Below are 25,921 nucleotides of genomic sequence, written 5' to 3'. Positions count from 1 at the left end.
CTGGAGAAGCAAGAAGAGCAATTTGCCCCAGAAATTAAAGGTGGTTTTGTCCTCTGCTGTTTCTCCCACTTTGACGCTGCCCATCTCCTTACTCTGGGATACCTGATGCTTTTTAGAAATTTGTCTAGTGTGTCTTCATAGGCTCTCACCTTGCTCTCAGTTTGGGAAAAGCCTCCCAGCTGCTGAAATGCTGGGTAACCTACAGAAACTCTGCAGGATCCATGGAGATCTGAGCAGTCACATTTTTATGAGTGAGGAACTGAGGCAATGGGGAGGCTGCAGAGAGCACACGAGAAGACTGAGGATGAGTGGAATGGAGAAACTAACGCTGGTCTCACTGCCAAGGGGTGCCCTTTCCCCACCCCTTTTGGCCCGTGATTTGCTCAGCACAGGTTTATGTCTGCCTCATTCCATGCTGTGTCCCCTGGTCCACCCAGGACTTGCCTTGCTCCAAATCAGCTAATGAACAACCAAGACAGAGGTGCACGGACCACCTGGAGCCCTCACAATCTCTACTGTCCCAGAATCACAGAATGGTATAGGCTGGAAGGGACCTCTGGAGGTCACACCCCTCCCTCAGGCATATTTATGCACCGAACTCCATGAACTAGCATCCCAGACAAAAGCCATTTTACTGGGGATTTCTTCTGGCTTTATGATCCTCCTCTTAATTAAGAGCTCAAGTCCTCTTTATTCTTTAATGGACTGAGAAGCAGACGAGCAGGCTACAAAACTGCTTTTTTCCCCTCAGGGAGGATCAGAGTCTGGGTGTAGAAAAAGCACTGTAACTCACAGGCAACATAAACTCCCCAGGACGGCCCTGATTAGGTAGCATTAAACACAAGGAGCACCTTAAGCACTGCTTTGATCAGGACTGTCCATGGCTCAGGCTCTTCCTCCACTGAAGCTTGATGGCATGGCCCATCGCACCAGAGCTTCCTTGCAAATCACAAGGAAAAAGCTCCAGTCATCTGTGTTCGATTAAAGTCCCCATAAAACTCTTTGGCAAAGGAGAGACGGGGTTGGCTTTCAAGCCCTGGCGTTATTCCAGGCTGATTAACAAACGGTCGGAGCATGCTGCGACACAGTGACTACAGCATCTTGCTGTGGAGCGTTTCAGCCTTGCTCTAGACTCGCGCTTCAACCTCTCCCAGCCAAAGCAGCTGTATTTGGATACAGAGTTATTCCTGGTGAAGAATCAGAGACAGTCCGATGTGCAGCTGGCCATATCACTGACTGCCATCGGCTACGGCTGAATTAACCACGCTTGCTTCTTTCTAACTATGATTTCTTAGCGCTAATTTCACCAGTGGCTGTTGCTCATTAGCCGAGGAATGGCTGTTTCTATATAAATTTTACCCACTCACACTGACTTGAGATGAAGAGCATTGGCTGCTGCTCCTGCAAACTTATCTGCTTAATTGAGAGATGCTTGGCACCTCCTAAAATCAGGTCATCCAAAGGCCTGACTGCCAGATCTTCACAGGAATGAAGATGGGAAGTAAGTGCCTACATACTTGGAGCATCTAGGTGTTGGTGCCGAAATTCAGCCAGCCAGTTTTGGGTTCAAGTAGCAGTTTTCTGCTTCCCCGGGTGGTATTTTAAAACAGGGTAGAACCTGTCTGGCCAGGAGAGACAGCTTGCTAGGTACCAAATAACCACTGTCTGTTGGTACACTGTGTGACACCAGGATGGTGCTGTAGACCTTGGTATGAACAAGAAAGATCTAAACCTCCTGCTTTTCACAAGCGCTCTGGCTGGGGTGTTTCCAGTTTCTGAGGATCTGGCAAGATTCTGATTCAAGTTTTCAGGGATTTCCATGGTTTGCCAAAATTTGTGCTATAGCTTGGCCTGAGGGGATCTAAGGTCTGATCATATTCTCTTTGTCAAAGCCCCAGGCCCAGTTAGCAAGGTGGCATGTACTGCCCTTTTTTGTGTGATGTGAATAAGCACCACAGACACAAAGAGAAGAGTTACATGAAGACATCTACCTGCTCCTGAAATATTTTGGCAAGCGGTGCACAGTCGGTCAGTTTAATAAACCTCACAACATCAGTCACAGTCCACTCCAATGGATTACTGTCCAGGACGAGCTTCTCTTCCTCTTCTTGCTTAATTTCCTACAAAAAACCCAAAAGCTCTCATAAAGAAAACTACCTTGTGTGGAGAATCAGGGCAGGAATGCCCTCCTCAGATGAGGAAGGCTTGGCACTGAAGGTTAATTTAGGAAGAATATTGCTGTTAATTGGGAGTAAAAGCCTATGAGCATACTCACTTCCTTGACTTGTGTGCATTTCTCTGCCTCACTGTAGGAGTGCGGCTGTGGTCTCCGGCTCCGTCGGGCTCTCTCGGTGGGAGGAGGTCTGTCTGACTCAGTGCTGCTCCTCAAGGTGACCGCTCGCCGGGGCCTGGTGGAGGGGACCTCGGCAGAAGAGGTATCCGTCTGGTCATCCCGGAGCTCCGAGCTGGTTTCCTCGCTTCCCGTCTCATCCTCCATCGCGTCCGGCTCATCATCTTCACTCTCCTGCAGAAGGACCATCAGAAAAACAGCATCCAAGCTCGGAGATTAATACAGCAGCAAATTGAAAGGCACTGGGTCAAACTGCATGCCCATGCCCATGCCAGTCCAGGGTAACATTTATTTTAACCAAATTATCCCATTTTCATTACAGTGCTAACTGGATTAGCCCTCAATTTAGATTTGTTACAAAATGTAGAAGGAGGGAAAAAATACATGATGGACAATTCCTTTTTCTGTATCCAACAAAAGGTCAACAGCAATAACTCATCTGGCATGAAATGTTCCTCTGCAGGGCTGGCAACTCAAAGCTTGTGGCACTGCAGATGTGCACCAGAAGGGGAAATGGAAAACACTAAAAGGATGAAAAGAAACTCAGGTTGTTTGAGATGAAATAAAACCACAACTAGGCTTGAATTTAAACCTTCACCTTGCTTCAAATTGTCATGGGTGTCACCGGTATTGAAAGAATGGAAATTTTGTTGCCTTTTAAAAACATCTAGATGTACAAGTGTATACTTGTGCTTGATTTTTTAGCTGGCATTTCTGTAAAACCGAAGACAGATGATTTCACCCAGATTGCCCTGTTTTCAGCCCAACACCTAACTGCTGAAGATGAAGCACAAATTTCCATTTAAAGGATATTGTACCAGATTCTTGTTATTTCTGTCACACAGAGCTTGCAAGCACACACCAACTGATGGAAACTGTATGTTTTTTAACTTTATATATACATAAGCGGCCCAAATGGCTTCGACAGCTTCGCTCTGATCAAAGAGTGAGCGTGCATCCAAGCCATACGCTCAGTGAAAGAGCAATTTTAGATGAAGTTAGTTATGTTGGTTGAAAGGTTGAAAAAATTGGCTAATGGTTGATTTAGGCTTAAGATGAGTTTATTTCAGTTTAAATTCCTTTGAAGCAGGTATAATCTAAGGAAATGAAGCAGAACTATACCTAAATGAGGCCCAAGTCATGAAGACGCAAGCAATCAACTGCAAGCTGACTAAAATATCCCCCTCCAGCTGAAGTAGAGGGAATTTAAGTAAATCAGTTTTATTTCACGTTGCACAAAGCAGCAATCACTGGCACTCAGCGGAAGAAGGGTAATCACACATGAACTTTGTCATTACTATCATGGGAAAACCACCTGGGAATGGTCCACACAGAACTGAGTCTGCTCCAGGTTGCATTTGGTCACAAATAATTGCTGAAGCTGGGATCCCATCCCATCACCCAGCATACTGAAAGACTGAGGCCTCAAATACCATATATTTCAGACACAAACCATTTTCTTGCTTTCCAAAGCTTCTCGAACATCTATTGCTTGATGTTGTGAACCAAAAAATATTATGAATGATTAAGGAAAACATAAAAGCCCTTGAAACCATAATCGCCTGAGAGGTATTTTTATTTATTATAATATTTAGAGATCTTAGACATGGATCACAGACCTCCTTCACTCTGCCAGATGCTCCACAAAGCATCTAACAGGCTCATCTGCCTGCCTACAGGCTTATAAGGAAGAAAAGAAAACAAATATATAATATTAGACAGCACATTAGCTAGTGAGCGTTACAAAGGTGGAAGCAGTAACTCTATTTGCTAACTCTAGAATGGACAAGGGTAAAAATCCCCAAAGCGTCCCAATAAAACCAGTCTGATCTTAGACGAACAGAGTAGCAAGAAGGGATTCGAAATGGAAATGGCAGTGCTGACATTTGCCGGCAAGTCCCTCAAAAGGAAGATGAAGATGGAGGGACAGAAAAGCACCAGGGGGCTTTTGCTGATTTATCCCAGAGCAACATGTACCTCTGCAGAGCCTGCAGCATTCAAATCGACAGCCGACGACCTCCTTTTCTTCTGCACAAAGATGGATTTCCGCCTTTTTCTGCGTCTGGCTGGCTTGACATGACTTTTCATGTTGTTATTTTCCCCAATTGGCGGCTTAATGATTTTTTTCCTCTTCCCATAATAATAGGCTGGAGAAATGAAGCAAAATACCCATTAAAAACTTCAACCACCAAGAGAAGGAAACTTTGGCTTGTTTCTTGCTACTGATTCAGTACTGCACTCTAGGTGCACTTTTACGAGGAACTTTAAAATACATTGACTTGGAAAAAATGCCTAGTGTAAATATAAGATGTCATCTTGGACTAGCACAGAGTATTACTATGTATACACATTTATTGGTGATGAGAGAGGAGTTCAGAATTTAACCCTACAATATGTACGTAGGAAAAGCTTCCAGTAAGCCAAGCAGTGATTTGGAGGGAGAGGGGCTAGCATGTTTCTGATTTGATCCAATGCCCTTCTGCATGGGTTAACTATCTTAGATACACTTTCAGTTGAGAAGGTTTTCAGCAGAGAGCGGCGAGGGCCAGCAACCCTGAATTATGTACGTTTGTTCTATGCGCAAATGAACGGGTTTTTATTACCTTCGACTATTTCATGGCCCAAGCTGAAATTAAGGATGTGAAAGTCCTCTGACCTTACATTAGGGGCTTGTGTTAGGTGCCTTTTGATGTGCTCTACCGCATCCTCTGGGGTTGACAGATACTCTGCCCTTCACCGGGTAGGGTATCCTGGGGCAACTAAAATGGCACTTGGCGTCCATGTCAAAGCTCATAACTGAACTGAGCCTTTCATCGAACCAATGGAGTTTTGAGGAACAATTCATCCTGCCACGTACAACCATCAACTCTGAGATGAGACAATCTCACTTGGAGCTCCCCTAGCTGTACTCCTCCAGCTCTCCATTTGTTACCAGTGGGAGCCAGGAGTCTAGCTCAGGTGTAGACTTCTACAGAAGCCCATATTCAGTGATCTGAGTATCTCCCTGAACCCATTTCTCCTACTCTGGTGCCAAACAGAAGCTAATTGGTTTAAATCAATCATATTGGTTTCTTGCAACCTTTGTGGAAGAAGGATAGCACTCACTTCCACTTTCCTGACCTGTTTAAGAGGCATTATCAGTAACATTGACAACAAAAAGTGTTGAACACAGGCCTAACTTCAGTCTTCCTGAATAGGTAGGAACATGTTTAAATATTAAACACCCTGAGTAGAGAGAGTCAATGCTCTGAAACTCCTTCCAGCACCTCAGCATCATGACACTGGCCTGTGCTGGTGCGTATGCCAGAAACTCTTCACTAAGGACACCGCTCATCTCACCTAACGAAGCTGTCTCAGATGTAGCAGTTTAAATCTCAGCTGGCTGCTGCAGGTTCCTTTTATGTGCTCCTTATGTTAACTTTACATATGAAGAGAAGTCAAGACTTCCAAAATGTAATTACTTCCAAACAGATATATTAGGATGGAGGGAGACGGACAGTTTTCTGGAGATATCTTTTTCTCTGTACAGAACACTGAGGGAGCCAATGGTGGCCTGGTGAGGATTAAATAACTACCCTTACATGAGATGAATCCTACTCAATATTAATGTATTACACAACTCCTGTTCTCCATCACAGCTCATGCGCAGTCTCCCACTGTTCTGATTCCCAGCTAGCAACAAGAAGCATTTTGGCCAATACTCACTGTACTTGGTTTTAGTATGAATGGAGCAGTTCTCTGGGCAGACTTCGGCCACCAGAACAGGACTGAACAAGTTGGGGCAGCACTCCAATTTTGCACAGACTCTTCTGCAGAAATCCGCTACCTGATCCGACGTCCGCACAATCTTAACAGTCGCCCTGTATGTCTTCCCTCTGTACCTAGAAAAGAGTACGACAAGACTCCAATGTCACCAATCAAGCGATGTCCTTCATTGCTACAGACCAAACTCTGTTAGGGCAATACCTTCCCTAATGACTTTTTGGAGAGTGTCTCTCCTGGGAAGGCAGGCAGAAGAGGTCTACTTGTTTTAGTGGCTCCATTTCAGATGGACTTGAGGAAGGAAAGACAAGGTGAAATGATCCTGGAATCAGGTGTGGACATGATTTGGGGAGGAATGCATGTGTAGACTGGATATAACTGTAGATAAGGCAAGAGACAGAACAAAATCACAGTAGGCTTGGCGAGGATATTACACATGCCCGTACTACGAACTGACCCAAAGTTTTGAGGAGAAGTTTGTAGTCTCTCCTTATAAACTGATCTGTGATGAGAAGCTTATATGCCTTGCAGAGCTTTGCGGTCACCACCCTGTATGCAGGCTGCACCGCAGACTCTCTCTATAAGCCCCCAGTACACCCGTGGTCTTCTTTGCCTTCTTTCTTGAGGCAGCTCTCACATCATGTTCCAACTCACAAGAAGCCCACAGTTTCGTTCTGCCATTTGCGATTGTATCTGGGTGAAACTGGATTGTCTGCCATGCAGGGACCAGATGACTTCACCGCTATGAGAGGTGGGCAGTGCAAGACCTGAGGAACTAACCAGGAATCGCTTGAGTCGGTTAACAGGGCTGCGAGAACAGGCCCTAAAAACAGTAATTCCTACCAGGAATGCTTCGAGCAGATGTAATGAAAGGTTTGTCTTAAATTTGTTATCCATGTGCTACTAAAACACTTATTTCAGTGTTTTAGATGAAGTGTTTCTGAGCGATAAAAGGCTAAGAAAGATACAGTTACATCCCTGCCGTAATACATTGTAGATGTGAACTCTGAAAAACCAATTATCCCCTTAATTTATTAAACAGCAGCACCAAGCTATTGTAAACAGTGAGATAAGGTTTTTAAAACATCTCTTGCACATCCTGAGCAATGCAACACGAGACAATCATGCGAGCACCTGGTGTTAAGGCATTATAAATGTGCTTAGAGGAGAGAAAAGTCACACACACAAAAGAAAAAGAGGGAGAGACAGTGAAAGAAAGATTACTGGATGGGAGGCAATGAAAGACAAAGATACAGTCATCAGGAAAAATGAGACAAATCATTTGCGAGTGTATTAAGACCCACAGTTCCCTAGCAGGGAATCAGCTGCTGATAGTCAGACGCGGAAGAGGAGGAGAAGGTGAAACAAAGGAGACGTGGCCAGAGAGTTAAAATACACAGCATGTGCCCAGACCCAATTCCCTTGCCCCGAAGGTTTTACTGAGTTGCGCAAAACAACTGAGAAACCACCTTTTGCGGTTCTCCCTCCCAAAAGCTCTTTCTGAAAACACTGGGGTATGGGAAAAGGGTTTGAAACTGTGGTACAGGAAGCATTACAGAGGGGTACCCAAATGAAACTTGGGTCTGAGAACAGCCCAGTCCAACCATCCTCAGGTCACAAAAGACTTGATCCAAAATATCACCTCAAAACAAAACTTGTCCAGAGCCTAACTGAGCAAGACACGATGCTCTGATACCCCATTCGGTGCCCGACCAAGGACACCAGGTCATGGTGACAATCCTGGATTCATGCACCCGAATGAATGAATTACTGACTTAATTAGCCACTCTTCATGCACCCCGACAGACCCAGACAGATGATGTAAAATGAAAAAAGTGTTCCCTCCAGATACAGAGCACTGTTATCCCAGCTTCCCTATGGAACAGTTGCACAGGCAGGCTGGCTAAAGAGGGTTTGGCAATAGAATCATAGAATGGTTCGGGTTGGAAGGGACCTTAAAGATCATCTAGTTCCAAATCCCTGCCATGGGCAGGGACACCTCCCACAATACCTAATATCAAATGAACAAATTCCACAGGCATCTAAATATATCTGCTTATAAATGGTTTATATTTCTTTTCAGTGTTGTTTGAAAAGACTGCTGCCCTTATGCGTTCTCCAGGAGCCATTAAGTTTAATGATGGCCTAGAATATTAGGCTGATAAGTCTGACTCCAGTGACAGGCTGCAGAATGTCATTGCATTACCTTCACCTGAACCCCAACAACTTTGGTTGGACTAAAGCATCACTTCCAGAAAAAGCATCAGCCTCCCCTCGAGGGTCTCCACACTGGAAGAATCCTGGCAGCAGAAGCACCTCATGAGCCTATGTCTCATTTTATGTCTGAATGTGTCTGGATTTAACTCGCATTTATTTGTCCTTGTTCTGACTTTCACCGCTAGGATGAAAAGACTGTATCTGGTTTTGTTTCCCTGCAAAAGCACTGTAATCAAATTGCCTCTTGATCTTCTTTCTTACAAGCTAAGAAAGCTGCCTGATGGGTATTATTCAAGGATGGCTGACTTCTTCTAACTGTGTGCTTCCTATTGTGTTTGGCTGCCCAGAAAGGACCCATTGTACTAATGTGCCTGGTGAAAGAAAAAGATGAAACCAGGAAAATGAACAACTGACTGATTTCACAGTCTGGTTTGAATGCAATACACATTGCATTTGTGTTAATTACACAAGTAATTAACAGAACGGATGGCAAAATGGAGATCAACATAACTGCAGCAATCAGTCTCAATAACCCAAGGTGTTAGTACTGGCCGCGGTAATATTTTTTACATGATTTCTGCTTTGGCAGCACCTCTTTCAACTATAAACCAGGTTCTCCTAATATTTTCCATATTCCTCACACACTAAAGATTTTTAACACAAACACCACCAAATGTAACCTGAGCTGTTCTAGGACAGCCATGTGGAAAGAGCTCCTTTATATATATATATATATAAAAAATCAGAAAATGCCTTTCTATTAGCATCGCTCAAAAAATTAACAAGTACTGATATTCCTATTGGTGTTTTCATACTAGGAATTCTATCTTCCCGACCATTTTTAAGCAGTAAGTAAGTAACCTGCATGCACAGCACGGCAGCCCTGGAGACTTAAAAAACACCCATGTCAAGCATAACGTTTTCAGTTTTCTTAGAAATCACCATTATTTTAAAGAAGATTTTTCAGCTAAAGCCAAAGAAAAATTCCTTTCCTCTCCACCCTTCACTGCCCTCAGATCCCAAAAACTGGAGAAACTCTCATGGCTGAAACTATTTCCATGAAAAACACACTCAGGATCTTTGCTGATCCATGAGCAACAATATTAAGCCAAGAGCACTTTGCTGGAAATATCATTCTTTTGTTGAAGCTTCCTTTGGTGATAAAATAGATCACAGCTTCACGAGAACAAAATGTCTTCTATGAGCTCCAGCCATGGACCGTCGTGTGATGACGTGAAAAGCCACATGCCGAAGACACTTCAAACAGCAAAAGCATTAAGATTACCCTCATTTTCAAAGGTCTCGTCCACAGTTCTGACACCCATTGAGACTATTTTGAAGAATTCAGTGGCTAAAAGCCTAAATTTCCTTTCAAAAACTCCCTATCTGTTCCTTTGCAAAAAAAAAATATTCCAATTTGCCTTACTAGCTTAAAGTCTGCCAAACACAAGAAATCTCCCGGAAACACTAGCTACCCACAGCACACAACCAAAGTCTCTCCGCATTGGATCTACCAGAAGCAATTTAGCAGTTCAGCAGCAGAAATTGTCTAACATTCACTTCATTATGTTTGAATCAGACCCTACCTGTATGGGCGATTGCAACCGCCAATGACAGAAAACCCTGAAGTTTTCATCAAAACCCTGATACCCTCGAAGCTACTCAGTGTATCTTGAATACCAAGGATTTTGCAAATAAACTAAGTCTAGCTAAAATCAGTAAAAATATTTTAGTTACCTTCCTCTAAAGCTATTTAATAATCCAGTGATATTTTGTACTCTTGAAGACAGGATTCAGAAAGGGCCCTGGAATTGTTCTACCTCTGAGTTTGGTTAATTCTTCTCCTGGTTATGGAAAAAAAGGAGTTTAAGTCATTCCACTGCCTCCAATATTTGGCACAGAAGGCCACCTGATCACACCAATTCACCCTGGTAGCACCTCAAGAAGTATGTGGCAGAGCTGATCTGGAAGACAAACCAGATCATATGAGCTGTAGCTTTGTAGTTTGAGGAGCACTGTTAATAACTGGCTGCCACTTGGTCTTTATACCAGTGACCACAACCCTTTCGGTTCAGTTGTTCAGCCAACTTTCCACTCATCACGCACACACCCACTCCACATCTCCACCGCTTGGCTATAAGGATGCTATGGGAGACTGCGCTGAAAGCCTTGCTAAAATTTATGTAAATAACTTCCCCTGCTTTCCCTCAACCACCAATCCAGTTCCTCATCACATCAGGCACAACTCGTCCTTCATAAATCCATGCTGGTTCTTCCCAGTCACCTATTTGTCCTGCATGTTCTCGGAAATGGTTTCCGAGAAGATATGCCTAATCACCTTCCCAGGAACGATAGGCTGACGGCCTGTAGTTACTTAGATTCTCCTTCTTGCCATTCTTGAGGAAGGGTGTGATGTTTGTCTTTTTCCAGACATCAGGAAACTTCCCTGATCATCATCAGCTTTCAAACACGACAGAGTGGCCTTGCAATGACATTGACCGGTTCCCTCAAGCTGAGCTGGCTGCATCCCATCTGGTTCCATGCCCTTGTGGACATCCAGTTTGCTTATAGCGTCTCTAGCTTCTTTTCCATCTACTGTGGGTGATACTTCCCTCCCTCAAACGGTAACAGGGACGTGGGAGGCCTGAGAGCAACCCTTGCTAGCAAAGGTTGAGGCAAAGAAGACTTCGAACACCTCAGCATCATCTACCACAAGTGAAAGGCAGTCTTCTAAACCATCCCAGTGAACGGACTTTCTTTGAAATGCAGCCTCATAAACAAGCCATGGTGTCTGTGATGGGGGGGTTAACATTCCTAGAGTTCAGCTACTGGATTTGGGCAGCTCTCAAAATTGCATTTAATGAAGGAGTCCAGGAATACTCATCTTTCTTATTTTGATTAACTGGGCTTCATACAAGACCCAGGAGATAATTCTCTGCACATGCAGGTACTGTTTATGTCCAAAGTCCTGCAAAAACGGGTAAGTCCAAACAGCTTCTCTTACAGCCCTTAGAAATTAAAGCCCTTAAAAAAGCATAAAGTCCCTCAAGCATTTTATGTAAAATTGGGAAGGCAAATCTAGATGGAGGCACTGAATTTAAAGTATCTCTAAGAGTGGATGCCCACAGCCTTGGCTGGCCCTCACGGGCGTTCAGAAGATCGGGCCTGACGTTTCTAAGTCATGATCACCAATAAATCGGGTTTGACTGTTTTCACAGGGAGCCAGAAGCGCTGATGGGAAGCGACTACCATCACACATTGCAGACACATCTCTCCAGACAATCTAAATTGTTTATCTTCTTTGCGAGGCTACTGTAATTGATTCTGAGCTGGTCACTCATGACAGCAGAGTAAAGTAAATGCAGGTTGCCCTAGGACTGAGATAAGGCATTCCTGGCCGTGCACAATTGGGCATTTGGGCCAGTGTAAAAAACAGCTTTCTCCTCACCATCCTCCTCCCTCCTCTTTGCTCTACCCCACTGCAGCTGCCGCCACAAACAAACAACAACGTTGTCAAGATCCAAGGAGTTGTCAGTTTACATCAGAAGGAAGGCGGTGACACGACATGTCACATTACAGCACAGACACTCCAGCTGGCTGTAGAGCTGTCATCATTAGCAGCACGACACCACTGGGAGATGGTGTAGCTGGAAGTCGGTGTAGACAGGCGTTTGCTCGTTACAGGTCTCTGTTTAAGATTCTGGAGCACAACTGACTGTCACACCTGATGTAACGTGTCATGTGCTGTTTGCGCATCCCAGGGTAACTGATTTCATGAGCATGTTTTCTTTTCCAACCACATGCAATTAAAACCCTGATACGCTTCTTGACGAAGCGGATTAACCAATGTCAGGAAGGAAAAAAGAAGGAAGTCCTACGGTAGCCAGACAGTCTTAGGGCATGTCTACCCTCTGTCAATCCACTCTTAGAAGTACTCAAACTACCCGCAGGCAAGTTGGTATGACCAGACAGCACCACTCTGTGAAGAGAGCTCCAGCCTCAAAAGCCAGATGGAATCATGGAATCATAGAATCGTCTAGGTTGGAAGGGACTTTTAAGGTCATCGAGTCCAACCATCAACCTAACTCTGACAAAACCATCATTAAACCATGTCCCTCAGCACCCCGTCTACCTGTCTTTTAAATACCTCCAGGGATGGTGATTCCACCCCTTCCCTGGGCAGCCTCTTCCAATGTTTGATAACCCTTTCTGTGAAGAAATTTTTCCTAACATCCAATGCTGTCCAGCTCCATGAGCTCTGTCTCCTCAGAGGACAATGCCACACTGATTGAGAATACATTTGTACGCTTGGAAGTCACTCCAAAACTTGCTGTCCCAGCTCTGAGCCTGTAATGACCCATTCTGTGGCTTGACAAAGTTGAAAGATGCTGCTCGACTCGCTAAAGAGCTGAGATTGCTGCCTACCCCAGGGTAGCCATCATATAGGAACACGCACACAGCTTGTGACTGGCTGACCAGCATAAAATACAAATCCTCCTTGTTGGAAAGTGCTGGTATACTTTTATCTGGCAGGCTATGTGGATACAAGATACATCCCAGATATATATCCTGGCTGCCCTGCTAAATAGATGGGAGGAGGAAACAGATACAGGAACGAATGTGCAGAAGCGTCTCGGAGGAAGGTAACAGAGATGGAAGTGCTCATTAGAGTATGATTAGCACATCAGGCAACAGTGAGGAAGGATAAGTGGTTGATGTGATACGGATGAGTGACCATCTCTAGCAGCCCATGTACTTATAACTGAGTTGGCTTTCCTGGTGTAAGCACACCCGGAGTCAGCCAGCTGCCTGGGGTCTCAGTGGATTGGGCTGCAGACAGAGCTATCAAGGACAAGACATCCCTGCACTTGACGGTCAGTTAAATGTTTTCCAGGCTGCCTTCCATAAGAAATAAGGATTGCAGCAGCCTTAAGAACTAGATACTGCTGCTTTTGCACAAGGCGGATCCCCACACTCAAATGAGAAAGCCCAACAAAGTCCTATTTGGATACTGCTAATAGGAAAACTGCCTGTAAGCTCAAGCCTTTGAGGGACAGGACATTAAGCTGGGGCATTACAGCTTGATTTCACAATTGCTAAGTACCTGTAGAAGTGCATTATACAATATTTGCCACTACAAGGTGAGGGAGCCTGGAATCAATGAAAACCAGGTCATGGATGATAACTTGCTTTTAATGAAAATCTGCATGCGCAAGGATGACTTTTAGATTTCCATCCACAAAATTTCCATTGACAAACACAAAAACATGACTTTCCACATGGGTGAAAGAAGCAAATTAAAAATAGGATTTTCTAGTAGCTATTCATTTCTAATTGCAATCCTCCTTTAGAAAAGCAGTTTCTGAGTATGCAGAATAAAAGGTTCTCAATTCTGTCCCTCAACCAGAGCACACATCAGCTTTCTGCAATATCTGCATGGCCAAAGATCAAATACAATAGCAATCAATAGTGCCATGTTTAACAGACAATTGTTTCAAATAACCAAGAGAAATTTGCTTTTATTTGAAAAGGAGTAACAGAGTTCAGTATAAAGGGTGAGATTCACTGCATTTAACTTCAGTACTCAAAAAGTCAAGGTGACCAAGTTAATCAATGGAGAGACCTGTCTTCAAAGAACTATTGACATCCGTCTTGAAGTGGGAAGAATTGCTCTTTGGAGGGACTCTGGAGAGACCTTAGATGAGACTCCCCTCCATCAGAGAGACAATGGCTGTTGAAACACATCCTAAGTGCAGTGCCCATTACATAAAGAAGACATAAACAGGTAAATTTTCAAGTTGGAAGGGGAAATTGAGTATCTTCTAGATACACCATTTTTGTAAGTGTTGTTTAGATGACAATGGAAGCATATATTTTAGAAAGGCCTCAAATCTTGATCTTAATTCCATATTCCCTACTTAAAATGTGTTCCTGCTATTTTGTTTGCACTTTTTCTTTGTGCCTTCCGTTCATTCTCGACAGGTTTTTCTGCATTAGAGTGACAGGCTCTATATTAAAAGCAGTAATACTCCTACATTTAGAAAGTCAGGAATTGAGTTAATTCAATAATAGCCAAGCTTATAGGAACAGCTTATCATAAAACTCAGGACTTCACTGAATAAACATGGCATTTTTCATCAAAATCTGGATGGCTGCTTGGAGAAAGACAATAGAAATGAACTGTTCACGTGAATATTTCATTTCTTAAGTTGCTATGGAATGAGTTAAATAATTCAATGAAGCAAAACGACAATTAGAAAAGTAAAACTCTCACAGTAGAAGAAATCTTTTGTTCTCTTTTTTTTTTTCCTTCCCCCAGCCAGTTCCATTTTTGAAGCCTCACAAATAAAAGAGCACACCCTGAAGACTTACTTTGCTTTAAGCGTTTCCTCTTGGAAATTCCACTGAGGGTCTTCCACTAGCTGCAGTTCTCGTAAAACACTCCCTGGCTTGTAGGCTGCATTGATCACCATGCTGAGAACCTATTGAGAGACAAAACCGACAACACTGATGGGTTTAAAAGTAGTCCTTGACCACACTGAATATAAGCCCAGGTGCTGTATAGGCAGGAGCAGCTTACAGGTGTCAAGTTAGGTTCAAGGCCACACAGAGTTAAGTGCCAGATGCAATGAGAAGGGCTCCGAGATTAGATCAATGTGCCAAACATATTGGAGATGACACATCGATCTGATACGGTGACTGAATTAAAGGCTGCTAGCTAACCCCAAAGATCTTCTGTTAATCAGTATTTTTCTTTGAGACAGACCCTCTCACCCAAAGCTGATTCCATTCATAGTGGCTTAATTTAATAAAAAATTAAAATACTTCTGATGGTTCAACGAGGTACAGTTGTGTGTACTTTTACACACTAAAGGGGAAATTCACATACCTGAGGTCAGCAATATGCTTAAGCATCTGAGTGCTGCGTGCCTTGACTGTATTAACAGAATATTAACAAAGTCTACACAAAAAGAGTTTGCAGGAGGTGTGCCTGAAACCCAGTGTGTGTCCACTCTGTTCAAAACACATCTGCCAGTCCATTTAATCCAATGCCTCTGAGAATAAAAATGATTCCTACTATTGGCTCAGGGAATCCAAGCTTTAATAGTCTGCACTTGGCCTAAGGAGCTAAATATAAGAAAAACACATCTCTTAACAGCACCAGACCATGTGTTTGAACACTCTGCATTGTACGTACATGAATGACCCCACAGTGAGTCTGGATTGGTTTTGATATAATTTAGCTCTTTACTTAATGCCTGTTCTTAATTCTTCGGGGGACTGCAAATGATTTCAGTATGAGGAGCTTTAACTTTCCCCAGCACCCATGAACGTGCTTCACCAGAAATTAAAAACTGACTAGGTCATATTGCAAAGAGCAATGTGTTTATGTTTTGGGTTGTTTTTTTTTTTCCCTGTTTTTTTTTTTTAATCCAGGAACCTGAGGATTTTCTATCCTTTGAAAACCTCATAGGATGAATGAAGCCCTTCAGGCAAGGGCTTTACTTAATGCTGCATAGTACCATGTAAAGTTGCAGTGATTTGCGTTGTCTGGCTCGGTTATTTACTAGATGCAAAACCTGATTTATCATTGGGCCTTTGGAAATGTTACTCGAGCTGCTTTTCAAAAAAGTGTGATTAGAGACATCTAAAGCAACTCCTAATATTAGCACTAACGTCCGGTTTAGCTGTGATCGTCTGTGCATCTCAAAGCACTCTATGAGGAAGGGGAGGAGCACATTCCCTATCTCACACAAGGGGAAACTACAACACAGGTTTACCCACAGCTCTCTCATACCATCACACAACCCTCCACACTAGTTACTAAGCCATACTGAATTCACAAGGGAACAAAAGAAACCTTCTGAGGGAGCCCATCCAGTTGCTCGTCCGCATCTTTTCTTGCCTGCTTCTCACCATACAGTCTGATGGGCCACTGGTCTCTGGCACAGACACTCAATGCAGGCAAACCAAAGGTGGGTTTTCAAAAAACATCAAGTGCTTGGATAGCTCCTACGGCCATTCACAGCTCAGATGTTCTCCCCTCTTGTTGAGCACATCCAGGGAGTTATTTAATGTCCACACAGGAGCTGGTTGGGAAAGTTCTCCTTCAGCACACTTCTACACTCACCCTGCTTGCTGCTGGGAAAGCTGGGAGCAGAAAGCAAGCGTCTCTTGCTGAGCAATTCCCACAAACAGTGCTGTCTTGCTCCTTTATCAGGGTGATGGTGTTTGTATGGGTTGTCAGAACAGTTAGGAAACAAGCAAGAAAAGAAAACCCAACCCCGCAAATAACAGTTTGGCCATGCTTGGGTGTTATCCCAGACTCCTAATCAACTCCAGCCCTGCAAAGACACTCACAGTACCAGGACTTTTCTCAAAGCTGGCTTGTCATCAGCAGGACTCTGTAAACATCTAAACTCAGTTTAAAAAAAAGAGCGTTTTGTAAGAGTAATCATTTCCCTTTAAGGGAATAATTTTTTTAAAAAAAAAAAAAAAAAAAGCTTTGGATTTTACTCTTCTTGTATCTCAAAAAAGTCACTAAGTTTGGCATTATACCCTACAGCAGGAGTCCATCACCACGTTACCAGTGTTACCATCTAACAACATTATCACTTCATATTACACACCATTAAACACTAGGGAGAAAAAAGAACACTTTGTTTCCTGTGGAAGAATTAGCTGTGATTAAAGCAAAAACAGCGAAGAAACCTGGACCAGTTTCCAACTTGCCAGTTTCCAACTTTCTCTGGAGATGGAAAGTTACTGCACCCGTATCAGACTGGTCAAATTTTGCTCTGATTGACTAAACTCCCTTTGGCTGGACTGTGACCCGTCTGAGATTTTGGTAGTTTATTTTCAGCCGTCTCCAGCAGGAATGGTTTGGGTGCAGCCAGCTATGCCTCAGGATCATAGAATTGTCTAGGTTGGAAGGGACCTTTCAGATCATCAAGCCCAACCATCAACCCAACACTGCTAAAACCACCACTAAACCATGTTCCTCAGCACCACATCTACCTGTCTTTTAAATACCTCCAGGGATGGCGATTCCACCCCTTCCCTGGGCAGCCTCTTCCAATGTTTGATAACCTTTTCTGTGAAGAAATTTTTCCTAATATCCAATCTAAACCTCCCCTGGAGAGAGGAGCAGAAGGATTTACACATCTACGAGGTTTGATTTTGATACTGCTGAACTTTGGATTTTCAGAGTCAAATCGGCTGGAGCCACATCAGTGAGCATGAGCACACAGCACCACCACAAGCTTCCACCCAACCTTATAAGCACCTGACATTTTAGCTATAAAGTCTTCCATGTCACAGATTTTCAAGTGCGCAAGGGCCCTTTTCTGAGCATATCTAGATGTTCCTGATGCCACTGGGCAGTCCAGCACCTTTCTTCCCCTCATAGCTTTTTTGGTATTCACACATTTCCCATCTCTCCACCCCTCTTCATTAATGGTCCCAACCCTGGATGAAGCCTTCTCAGGAGGTATCAGTGACGAGGTAAAGTTCAAAACACTGTTACCTCTTCTGCTGTTCAAGATTAGAATCCTTGTGAGGAGAAACTAAATTTCCCTCCTCCACCTGAGATGTGAGCCCACACCTCCTACCTAACAGGAGAGACCCTAACTCCCAGGCTAGCCTCAGGCAGGACAATAAAAAGTTATTTTCTTTTCTTTGGAATAACGATGTGTCTGTGGGACAGAGAGAGAAGGGAAAGGAGAGTTCTTTGGGATTCTTTCATTAGATGATCAAGCATCTAAAAGTGCACTTTCGTCACAGTCAAGATTGTAGCACTGAAGTGTTGACATGCTTATGAGTTTGTGACATTTCAAAAACACAGATGTCCAGACCCTAAGTTGGAGTAACTACACTGATGAGCTTAAGTCCACAGAGCAGTCTTGAGGAGGATGTTAGTGAACCCTCTTGCAGAAATGCATTTATATCTTTCCAGACTACAGAGGTTTCTGCCATTCCAACACCGTACCCAATCACTAATGATAATGCTATCAGCCCGGCTCAATCATACACGTAAGGCTCAGTAGAAGCTACTTAATTTTCTGAGCACCATGATTTAATTATGCAAATTTCTCCTAAGAACTCATGCTGTGCTCCAAAAAAATCCAAGTTGCAGAGTGCAATAGCCTTCCTTCATAAGTGCTGCCTGATTTCTCCTGTTTGCATCAGTTGGACAGTCACATTAAGTCCATTTTCTTTTTAAAGAGAGAAAAAGAGCACTGAGGCTAATTAATCTTTACAGCATATTTCCCTAAGATATGGTGGGTCATAGATCACCTGAAGTCTTAAAAAGACACCTCATTTTGGTTTACAATGTTGCCGTGGTAAGTTGTTGGCACAGATGGAAAGAGCTATTCAGAAGTACGTTTTTAGATATTCTGACCCAAGAACTGAATCTAAAGCTGACAACGTGTTTATTTTAATTTAACTTAAAGTTAGCATTCATTGCATATCTTAGCTACTATACAGTCACTATTTTTCAGCCCAGATGCAGTTGCTGGATAGCAATAGTTGATACTGCATTTGGCTCCAAGTTTCGACTTCTTTTCCAAACAAGTATCTCAGGAATGAGAAAAGCTTCGCAGATGATGTTAAACAACAGGCATTACCACCTCACTGGCCTCTTGGAGTGAAATAAATCACAATAAACCACTGGTCTCAGCCGAGGCTTGTGCTGGCACCAGGAATAATGAACCGCTAGGCTTTAAAAATCAGTTTGGCAACAGGCACCACAAGAGTTACCCGTCAGTCACCTGAGGCTTTGCACGGATGCACGGATATACGCACACAAACATGCACAAAATTGAAATTTGGTCATACTACCAAATAAGTTGCACTCGCTCTCAAGAGTTTGCTGGAAGATCTCATGTCGTTCAAGGTCTGCCATTCTAGAAGGCATCTAAGCAGCTTCCCCCCTGCAGAGCTCACAACCTCTGAATCCAACACCAGGACAAAGCCACTGGGCAGAAATCAGGGGGATGCAGCAAGAACGCAGAACTCGGCAGAAATGCCTGTTCTGCTGGAAAAGAGGCGCTGCACAAAAGCAAACCTACCCATGCTGCTCCTCTCTCGACACCTCAGGTGAGAAGAGCCCAGACCACTCAAATGGAAGGAGATGCTCCTACTCCACACTATAAGGGTATCTCCTAACATTGTTTGATCCAGAGCCAAGCAGTACTGACCCACAGCTGTCTCAATATTCGCATCCAGGCTGGTAGCACCAGGTTGTTTGGAGCTGCATCCCGGATGATGCTTCACTGCATCAGTGATGGAGGTACAGAAGGACATGGCCTTGGTGAAAAAGAGGGCTGGGGAGCATCACTAGCCTGGTCTAGGTGTCTGGAGATGTCCCTGCCCATGGCAGAGGGGTTGGAACTACATCTAGATCTTTAAGGTCCCTTCCAACCCGAACCATTCTATGCTTCTACGATCATGAACTACAGTTGTGCTGCATTTCTTGATACGACCCTCACGGTTGAGCGTGGAGGAAAGCAGAGGATGGGGAGCCACTCCCTCAGCACCCAGCCAGGAGCAAGATCTCCCATCACCTGGTGCTAGCAGGGAGAGGACATCTGCTCTCTTGCTTTAGGTAATCCAGGCTGAGGAATGGGGCAGGACTTGGTTGTTCAGCTGTTTTTAGTCTGGGGTTTCCATCAAGTGCCAAACACAGCAGCATCTCTATCATGGACATGCCCACTGTGAACTGGCTGGCAACCAGCACAGATTTTTAACTAGAGCGCATCTAAAGGCAGTGAGTTATGGCTGGAGACTGGGGTGATTTAAAAAGCTCTCGCCAGACTGCTACTGACTCCACTTTTCCTTCGTAGCTGTTGCTTTGAGTTGTCTTTCCCACCCTCCCCTGTGTGTTGCCGATGTAAAGCCCATGTATAATTTATCTATTCCAGACAAGTTATGCTGATGCATAATTTACAACGGCCTGCAATTTTCCTATATAGTGAGAGAGAGATAATTACAATGCATTTGCATTCTCTGGGCCACATCATCAGTGAGTGTAAAGCGAGACAAAGGCCTCAAGCTCAGCACCAAGACTGGGTTCGGAGGGATGGGGACCCTTGTGAGCTCTGCAAAGCCTTGTGGTCGTGGTCTTGGGCTAGAGGAGATATGTCCTGCACTGTTCTCACCACTCAGCTCTGCAGTCCTTTTGGGTGCTCTGGCAGCTGCTACCGATCTTCAACTCGATGCAGGGATGTCTTCTTTGCCACTGCTCGCCTCCTCTGCGTGCTGGGTACCCCTATCCTGCCCCTGCCCATGGTTCTCTGAGCTGTTGAACACCTTTCTTGTCTCAGCAGCAGCTGATAGAAACCAGGTGTATCTCCCCTACAGCAACACCCTGAATGTCTTCTCTTCACTCTTTACCAGAATTTGGACCTGGTCCCCGTGGACAGAATGAGCTTGAATTTATCTACAACTTAACACTGACCAATGCCCGGCCGTTGCCATTGTCCTGCTCCTTGGTACGTCATTCATGTCTCCAAAAGCAAGATGCCCATGTCTCATTGACACTATTTGCTTGTTCAGCAAGTAATTCTGTAAGGAGGCACAGCAAGAGAAAACAGCCTTTCTGTAGGAGACTCGGGTTGCTTTCCACAGTTGATAATTAGTCCCATTCTTGAAGAATTTGGAGAAGCCAGTGTTAGTCTGTGCAGCAAAGCCCTAAGATACTAGGGGAGGACCTGGCAGAAGCTTTGCACTGCTTATGTTTTCAAAATCCAAATTCCAGCAGGAAAAGAGGAACAAACATTAGCATAAGTATTGACTGTGTATGCCTCATGTTTCCCCCATGTTGCTTTTCATTGCCTGTTTTTCAAGTAGCAGCAGATTGCTAATGCTCCCCACCAGCAAACCGCTATGGACTTGCTTTCAAACTTGGCAGCTGTCAACTTTTGCTCTGCAACCACTTTATCCTGCTTTCTGCTGAGGGCTATTTTTGACTTGCTTCTTTGAGACGCAAATGTCCCACCTGCACAGGCAGCTGGATTACTGGGCGCTCTTCACAGCCCTGCCTTCAACCATGCAAGACAAACAGCAGTGCTGTTGTGTATAAAGCAGGGCATGTAGGTGATGAGGAACTGAATGGGGACACGGGAGTCACTCCCAGTGACAGTGTACAGTACAGTACAGTACAGAGGTATCTTCAAAAGAGACGGGTGATTTGGGAGGAATCTCACCTTTCCGGTGTTCCTGTTCAGGGCTGGGATTCACCTCATTTCAGACAACTGCAAGCACCCTGAGCTGGGCACTGAGCATCTTGCAAATACATCAGACAAATGGAGACCTAGAAGTTCCCATGCCTTTCCACCAAGGGCAAAGGGACCTCAGATATGCCCCTGCATCCACATCAAGAGGGGTTCATAGCGGTAGAGATCTGAAAGCTGGAAGATCTGGATTTCTAGAAGACCCAGGTCAAACTGAAATGGTGTCTAAGACAACAACGGCACCTTACTTATCCAACAGTACCATTTTGCTGTCCCCTGGCACCTGGACCCATGTTGCTTCTCATCTGCATATGGACTGTAATGTGTGGAAAATATTTATGCATTGTTTTCAGACAAGCTAGCTTTTCTCTGAGGTCAACAGCAAGCCCTCAACACTCTGAATTTGGCCCAAAGCAAGCACTGATTTGGTCAGGATGAAGTGAACACATGATTGTACTCTGCCACATACACATTCAGCAAGAGCTGGGCACACCACAGCTTCCACTCAGGACATCACACACCCCCCTTCTTGGCCTTTTGTCCTGTTCACTTTGGATCCCGATGGTTTGGGCCCCATCGGACCATGGTCACACATACAAAGGTGTCATCCGCACTGAATCTGCTGTCCCACTGGCACCATGGATGCTGTGAAACAGGTTCATAGCAACAACTAGAGAGATCCTCTTTGGTGATGGTTCTGGTCAGAACATTAATTCGCTTGCACAGTAGCCACAGTTAGATGAAACTTGCTCCCAACTAACAGAACGTCCCATGTTTCAAAAATGTCACCTCTCCCATCAAAACTTGCAATGCACATACCTACCCTCTCTTCCCAGCTTGCAGTTTTAACTTATGGAAACCACTGCAGAGCTCCAGAACAATTTTGGGTGCCTTCTTTTCAAATTCTAGGCCTAGCAACCCACGACCCATGTCTTCCCCTGAAGTCCCCCCAAAAGATAGCTGAGCCGTACCTCTTTGAGGACCAGCACGCACTTGCCAGGCCCGACAGACTGAGGTAGCTCTGCTATTCTGCCTTTGTTTAAATATGGACCTGAGAAGCAGCGGTGGTTGATGTAGAGCTGGGGGCAGCAGTATCTCCCATTGATGGTGCCTGCAAGGAGAAAGTAGTGTTGATGTGCGTGTAGCGCTTTCGTACAATAAATCAAGGACCCTTCTTCTTCCTCCTGGGTGTGGGAAGGAGGGGAGAAGAGTAAAGGAGGCATGAAGAAGCCTTCCCTGGGGCAGGACGTAGAGAAGCCTCTGCTACTCGAATCCCTCCAACATGAGAAAAGCAAGTGCTTTTAATAGCAACTGATTTAGCAGATGGACACGAGTGACTTAGGTGCAACCTGCCAGAAAGGGAACATATTAGCTGCCTCTCACAAATATGGAATACGCTCAGGGAGAAAATTCAGGTGGAGAGCTCTACAAACCCCTGTTCAGCTACTGTCCAACCCAGTAAGCACTGCGGTGCCATCCCCCTGACCAACATGGATCTACAGAGCAGCTCTCTTTGTCCGGGCTGATTACTCTGGATCCCTTATAACGTATGGACAGAACTGGGTACTATTAAATGTGGTTCACGTGCCATCCAAGTGGTTATCCATTTTTTGGTTATCGTACCCAAAAAGAGTCTGTTTCTCCCTATTTGATTGTAACGGGGCCCTGGGATGCTGGCTCAGATGCCACTGTGTGTCCTGCAGCCTGCTGAAATAAAGGGAGTTAAATCCTGCCCCTCCTGCAGAGTCTACGCAATTAACTGGATGAATATTGCACTCTCAGAGCCTCCTGCCATTGCTAAAGGGGACAAACATTTGCCGTTACCAGAAGTAGCAGCCGTGCCACACAGACTTGATGCCAACACAGGGACCCATTAAGCCCTGGTGTAAGCAATTTCATGGATGCCAATTAAAAAGCCGCATCCATCTCCACCAGGGTTTCATTAGCCTGGCCCTAACATCGTTAGCTGAAATGGGCAAGCTGCAGGGGAACTCCAATAACCCCAGCAAGACACGACGTTCGCACATGGGAAACCAGACCCTCACGTGCTGTACATCAGAGACTCCTCGCACTGTTGGTGGGTCCACGCCACCTCACACCCCCTGAGGATGTGGTCCCATCTCCCCAACCATATGACATCCTCATTCCCTTTTTGGGGTCATCCCCCTCCTTACAGGCAACAGGTCCTTGAAATAAAGATCCTGCTGGCGCCAAGCAGCTTTACCTGTTGTGTCTGGCTGAGGAACCGGGCAGAGGTCATGAGGTATTTTCTCAACAGGCACTGTGGATGGCAACCTGTTAAACAGCAATTTGGTCTATTTAATAGTGTCAGATGGGGCAAAGGGGCAGAACTAGCCTTCAGGATGGATCAAGAGGTAGAGATACCTCAAATGCCACCCTGTTTTCACACAGTTTATCATAGCCCAGGGCCTGCATATTGCAGAAGAAGGAGCCAGATCCATCACTCCTCCAGAAACAGTCTTTAGTCCTTCAGGCTGCAAATATTCATGCTTAGGTCCCTTAAATTCTAGTTTCTAGAAACCGCAAGGACTAGACAGGGAAATGCCCTCCTGGTACACATCCGTCTTCCATAAGCATCCCTTACTGGCCATCAGTCACTGGCTACACAGCCCCAGCTAGTAAAATATTTCTATTGCAAAAGCTTTCTTACATGTTCGCAAACATTTTAGATTTAAAGGAACCCCCTTGCCAACTCTGCTGCAGCATCGAGGCCGTAGTTAGCAAAGTCACTCAGTTGCTGGGCATTATCCCTCTGGAAGACCTGATGCATCTCTGTAAAAGCATTACCATAAGTAACAAAAACTTACTGCTTTTCTGGCTGCACAACTGCAATTCTTCTCTTCCTTCGCACTGCAAAAAGGAAGCAAGGAAGAAAAAAATAGTTTTTTACCCTTCTGTCCTATAAAGTATATTCATAACGCATAAAAAGCTGTATAAATGCACTGACTATAAAATGACTCCTAACACAATGAAATGGTACTTAATTACTATCACCATCTTTTCTGGGTGTTTTTTAAGTAAGTCACTACATCATTAAAACCTACTTTAAACACGTAATAATACATTTAATCTTTCCTCTGGAATGCTAACACTGTGTTTTATGGGATCAGTATAAAAAAAAATTAAAATAAAAACACAAATATTTTTCCATACAGAAACACATATGGATAGGATTACATTTTACAAGCATGATTACCTCCAGCATAATTTATCCCTTGCTATAAATTGCGATAAGGCAGCATAATGTTGCCATAGCAGTATTCTCCCAAATTAGGCCCCGGCTGCCTGATTTTTAACTTAAGCATATTTAACTCTTCAAAAGGGTTGACACATTTTAAAATTTGCCTTTCAGATGTTAATTAATATAAACAGCGAGGCTAATTTTTCGTCTGGTGGCTTGAGCTCGGGGTTGGATAGTTTCTGCGAGGAACAGGAGAATGACACCCAGCCACTGAGCACTCAGGAACTGCCTTCAAATGCAAATGGAAAGGAAAGAAATTGGTCTTATTACGCACTGGAGGCAGGACAAAACACTACGGGCTTAACTGTGCCAGGAGAGATTTAAATTAAACACCAGGGAAATCTCCGAGCTGGTCAGGGAAGTGAAATAACGGGATAGATACCCTGGGAAGGGGCAGAATCTCCATCACAGGAGGCCAGCAAACATTTCCCAATTTAGATGGAGCAGATCCTGTTTTGGAGAGGGAGCACCTGGATGGCCTCTTTATGTCCGTTTCGCTCTATATTTTATGTTGGGTTTTTTTTCCAATTTGAGGTCCTGTGTCCTGAATTCACTCAGCTGCCCAAGTGAACTTGGCTCAGCGCAACGAAACCTGGTTTTACTCCGACAACCCCATCGCAAACCCACAACCCACACTGTGCAACCCCAAACCACGTAAGACCCTTTCCCAGAGCTAACAATCCCATTTTTAGATGGACTGATCACACAGACAAATGCAAATTACGTAATACCAGTGCTGCAGAGTCTGAACATTAATTAGATCTATTATTATTTATTACAGTACACTTACAGCCTGGTTACCAGCCCGCTAGTTAGGTTGGTAGTTTCAAAAATTGGATTATAGACGTAAAACAAACTCCCTGATAAATACCTTGATGTAATATCTACGCTGCTTGAGGTTTCCATGTACTTACAAACAGCTTTGTGTGGTGGAGTTAGGTTATAAGCATTCGCTTCACACCAGCCAACTGGGAAAATGTCCATAGACTCTACATCAACTATGTACTCTGGAGAGGGCATCTGTAAACCTATAAACACAAATTTATAATGTAATTTAGACATGGGAATACCAAGCTCAGAGCCATTCGAGCATTC

General features: G+C 44.3%; 1 protein-coding gene across 2 annotated transcripts in view; it reads right to left on the bottom strand.

Moving 5' to 3' along the window:
- SFMBT2 (Scm like with four mbt domains 2) overlaps positions 1-25,921 on the bottom strand; it is a 127,367-nt gene that overhangs the window by 7,595 nt on the left and 93,851 nt on the right. For both annotated transcript variants that reach the window (XM_054185975.1, XM_054185985.1), the window contains exons 12-20: positions 25,741-25,854; positions 24,393-24,435; positions 23,789-23,859; positions 22,536-22,675; positions 14,702-14,811; positions 6,056-6,231; positions 4,328-4,497; positions 2,276-2,524; positions 1,992-2,120 (exon numbers count right to left, since the gene is read on the bottom strand). In XM_054185975.1, coding sequence (XP_054041950.1) covers positions 1,992-2,120; positions 2,276-2,524; positions 4,328-4,497; positions 6,056-6,231; positions 14,702-14,811; positions 22,536-22,675; positions 23,789-23,859; positions 24,393-24,435; positions 25,741-25,854 — 1,202 coding nt within the window. The remainder of the gene's footprint in view (positions 1-1,991; positions 2,121-2,275; positions 2,525-4,327; positions 4,498-6,055; positions 6,232-14,701; positions 14,812-22,535; positions 22,676-23,788; positions 23,860-24,392; positions 24,436-25,740; positions 25,855-25,921) is intronic.

This window comes from Rissa tridactyla, chromosome 1, assembly GCF_028500815.1.
Source record: "Rissa tridactyla isolate bRisTri1 chromosome 1, bRisTri1.patW.cur.20221130, whole genome shotgun sequence".
Classification (NCBI taxonomy): domain Eukaryota; kingdom Metazoa; phylum Chordata; class Aves; order Charadriiformes; family Laridae; genus Rissa; species Rissa tridactyla.
This window is presented reverse-complemented; position numbering and strand designations above follow the sequence as displayed.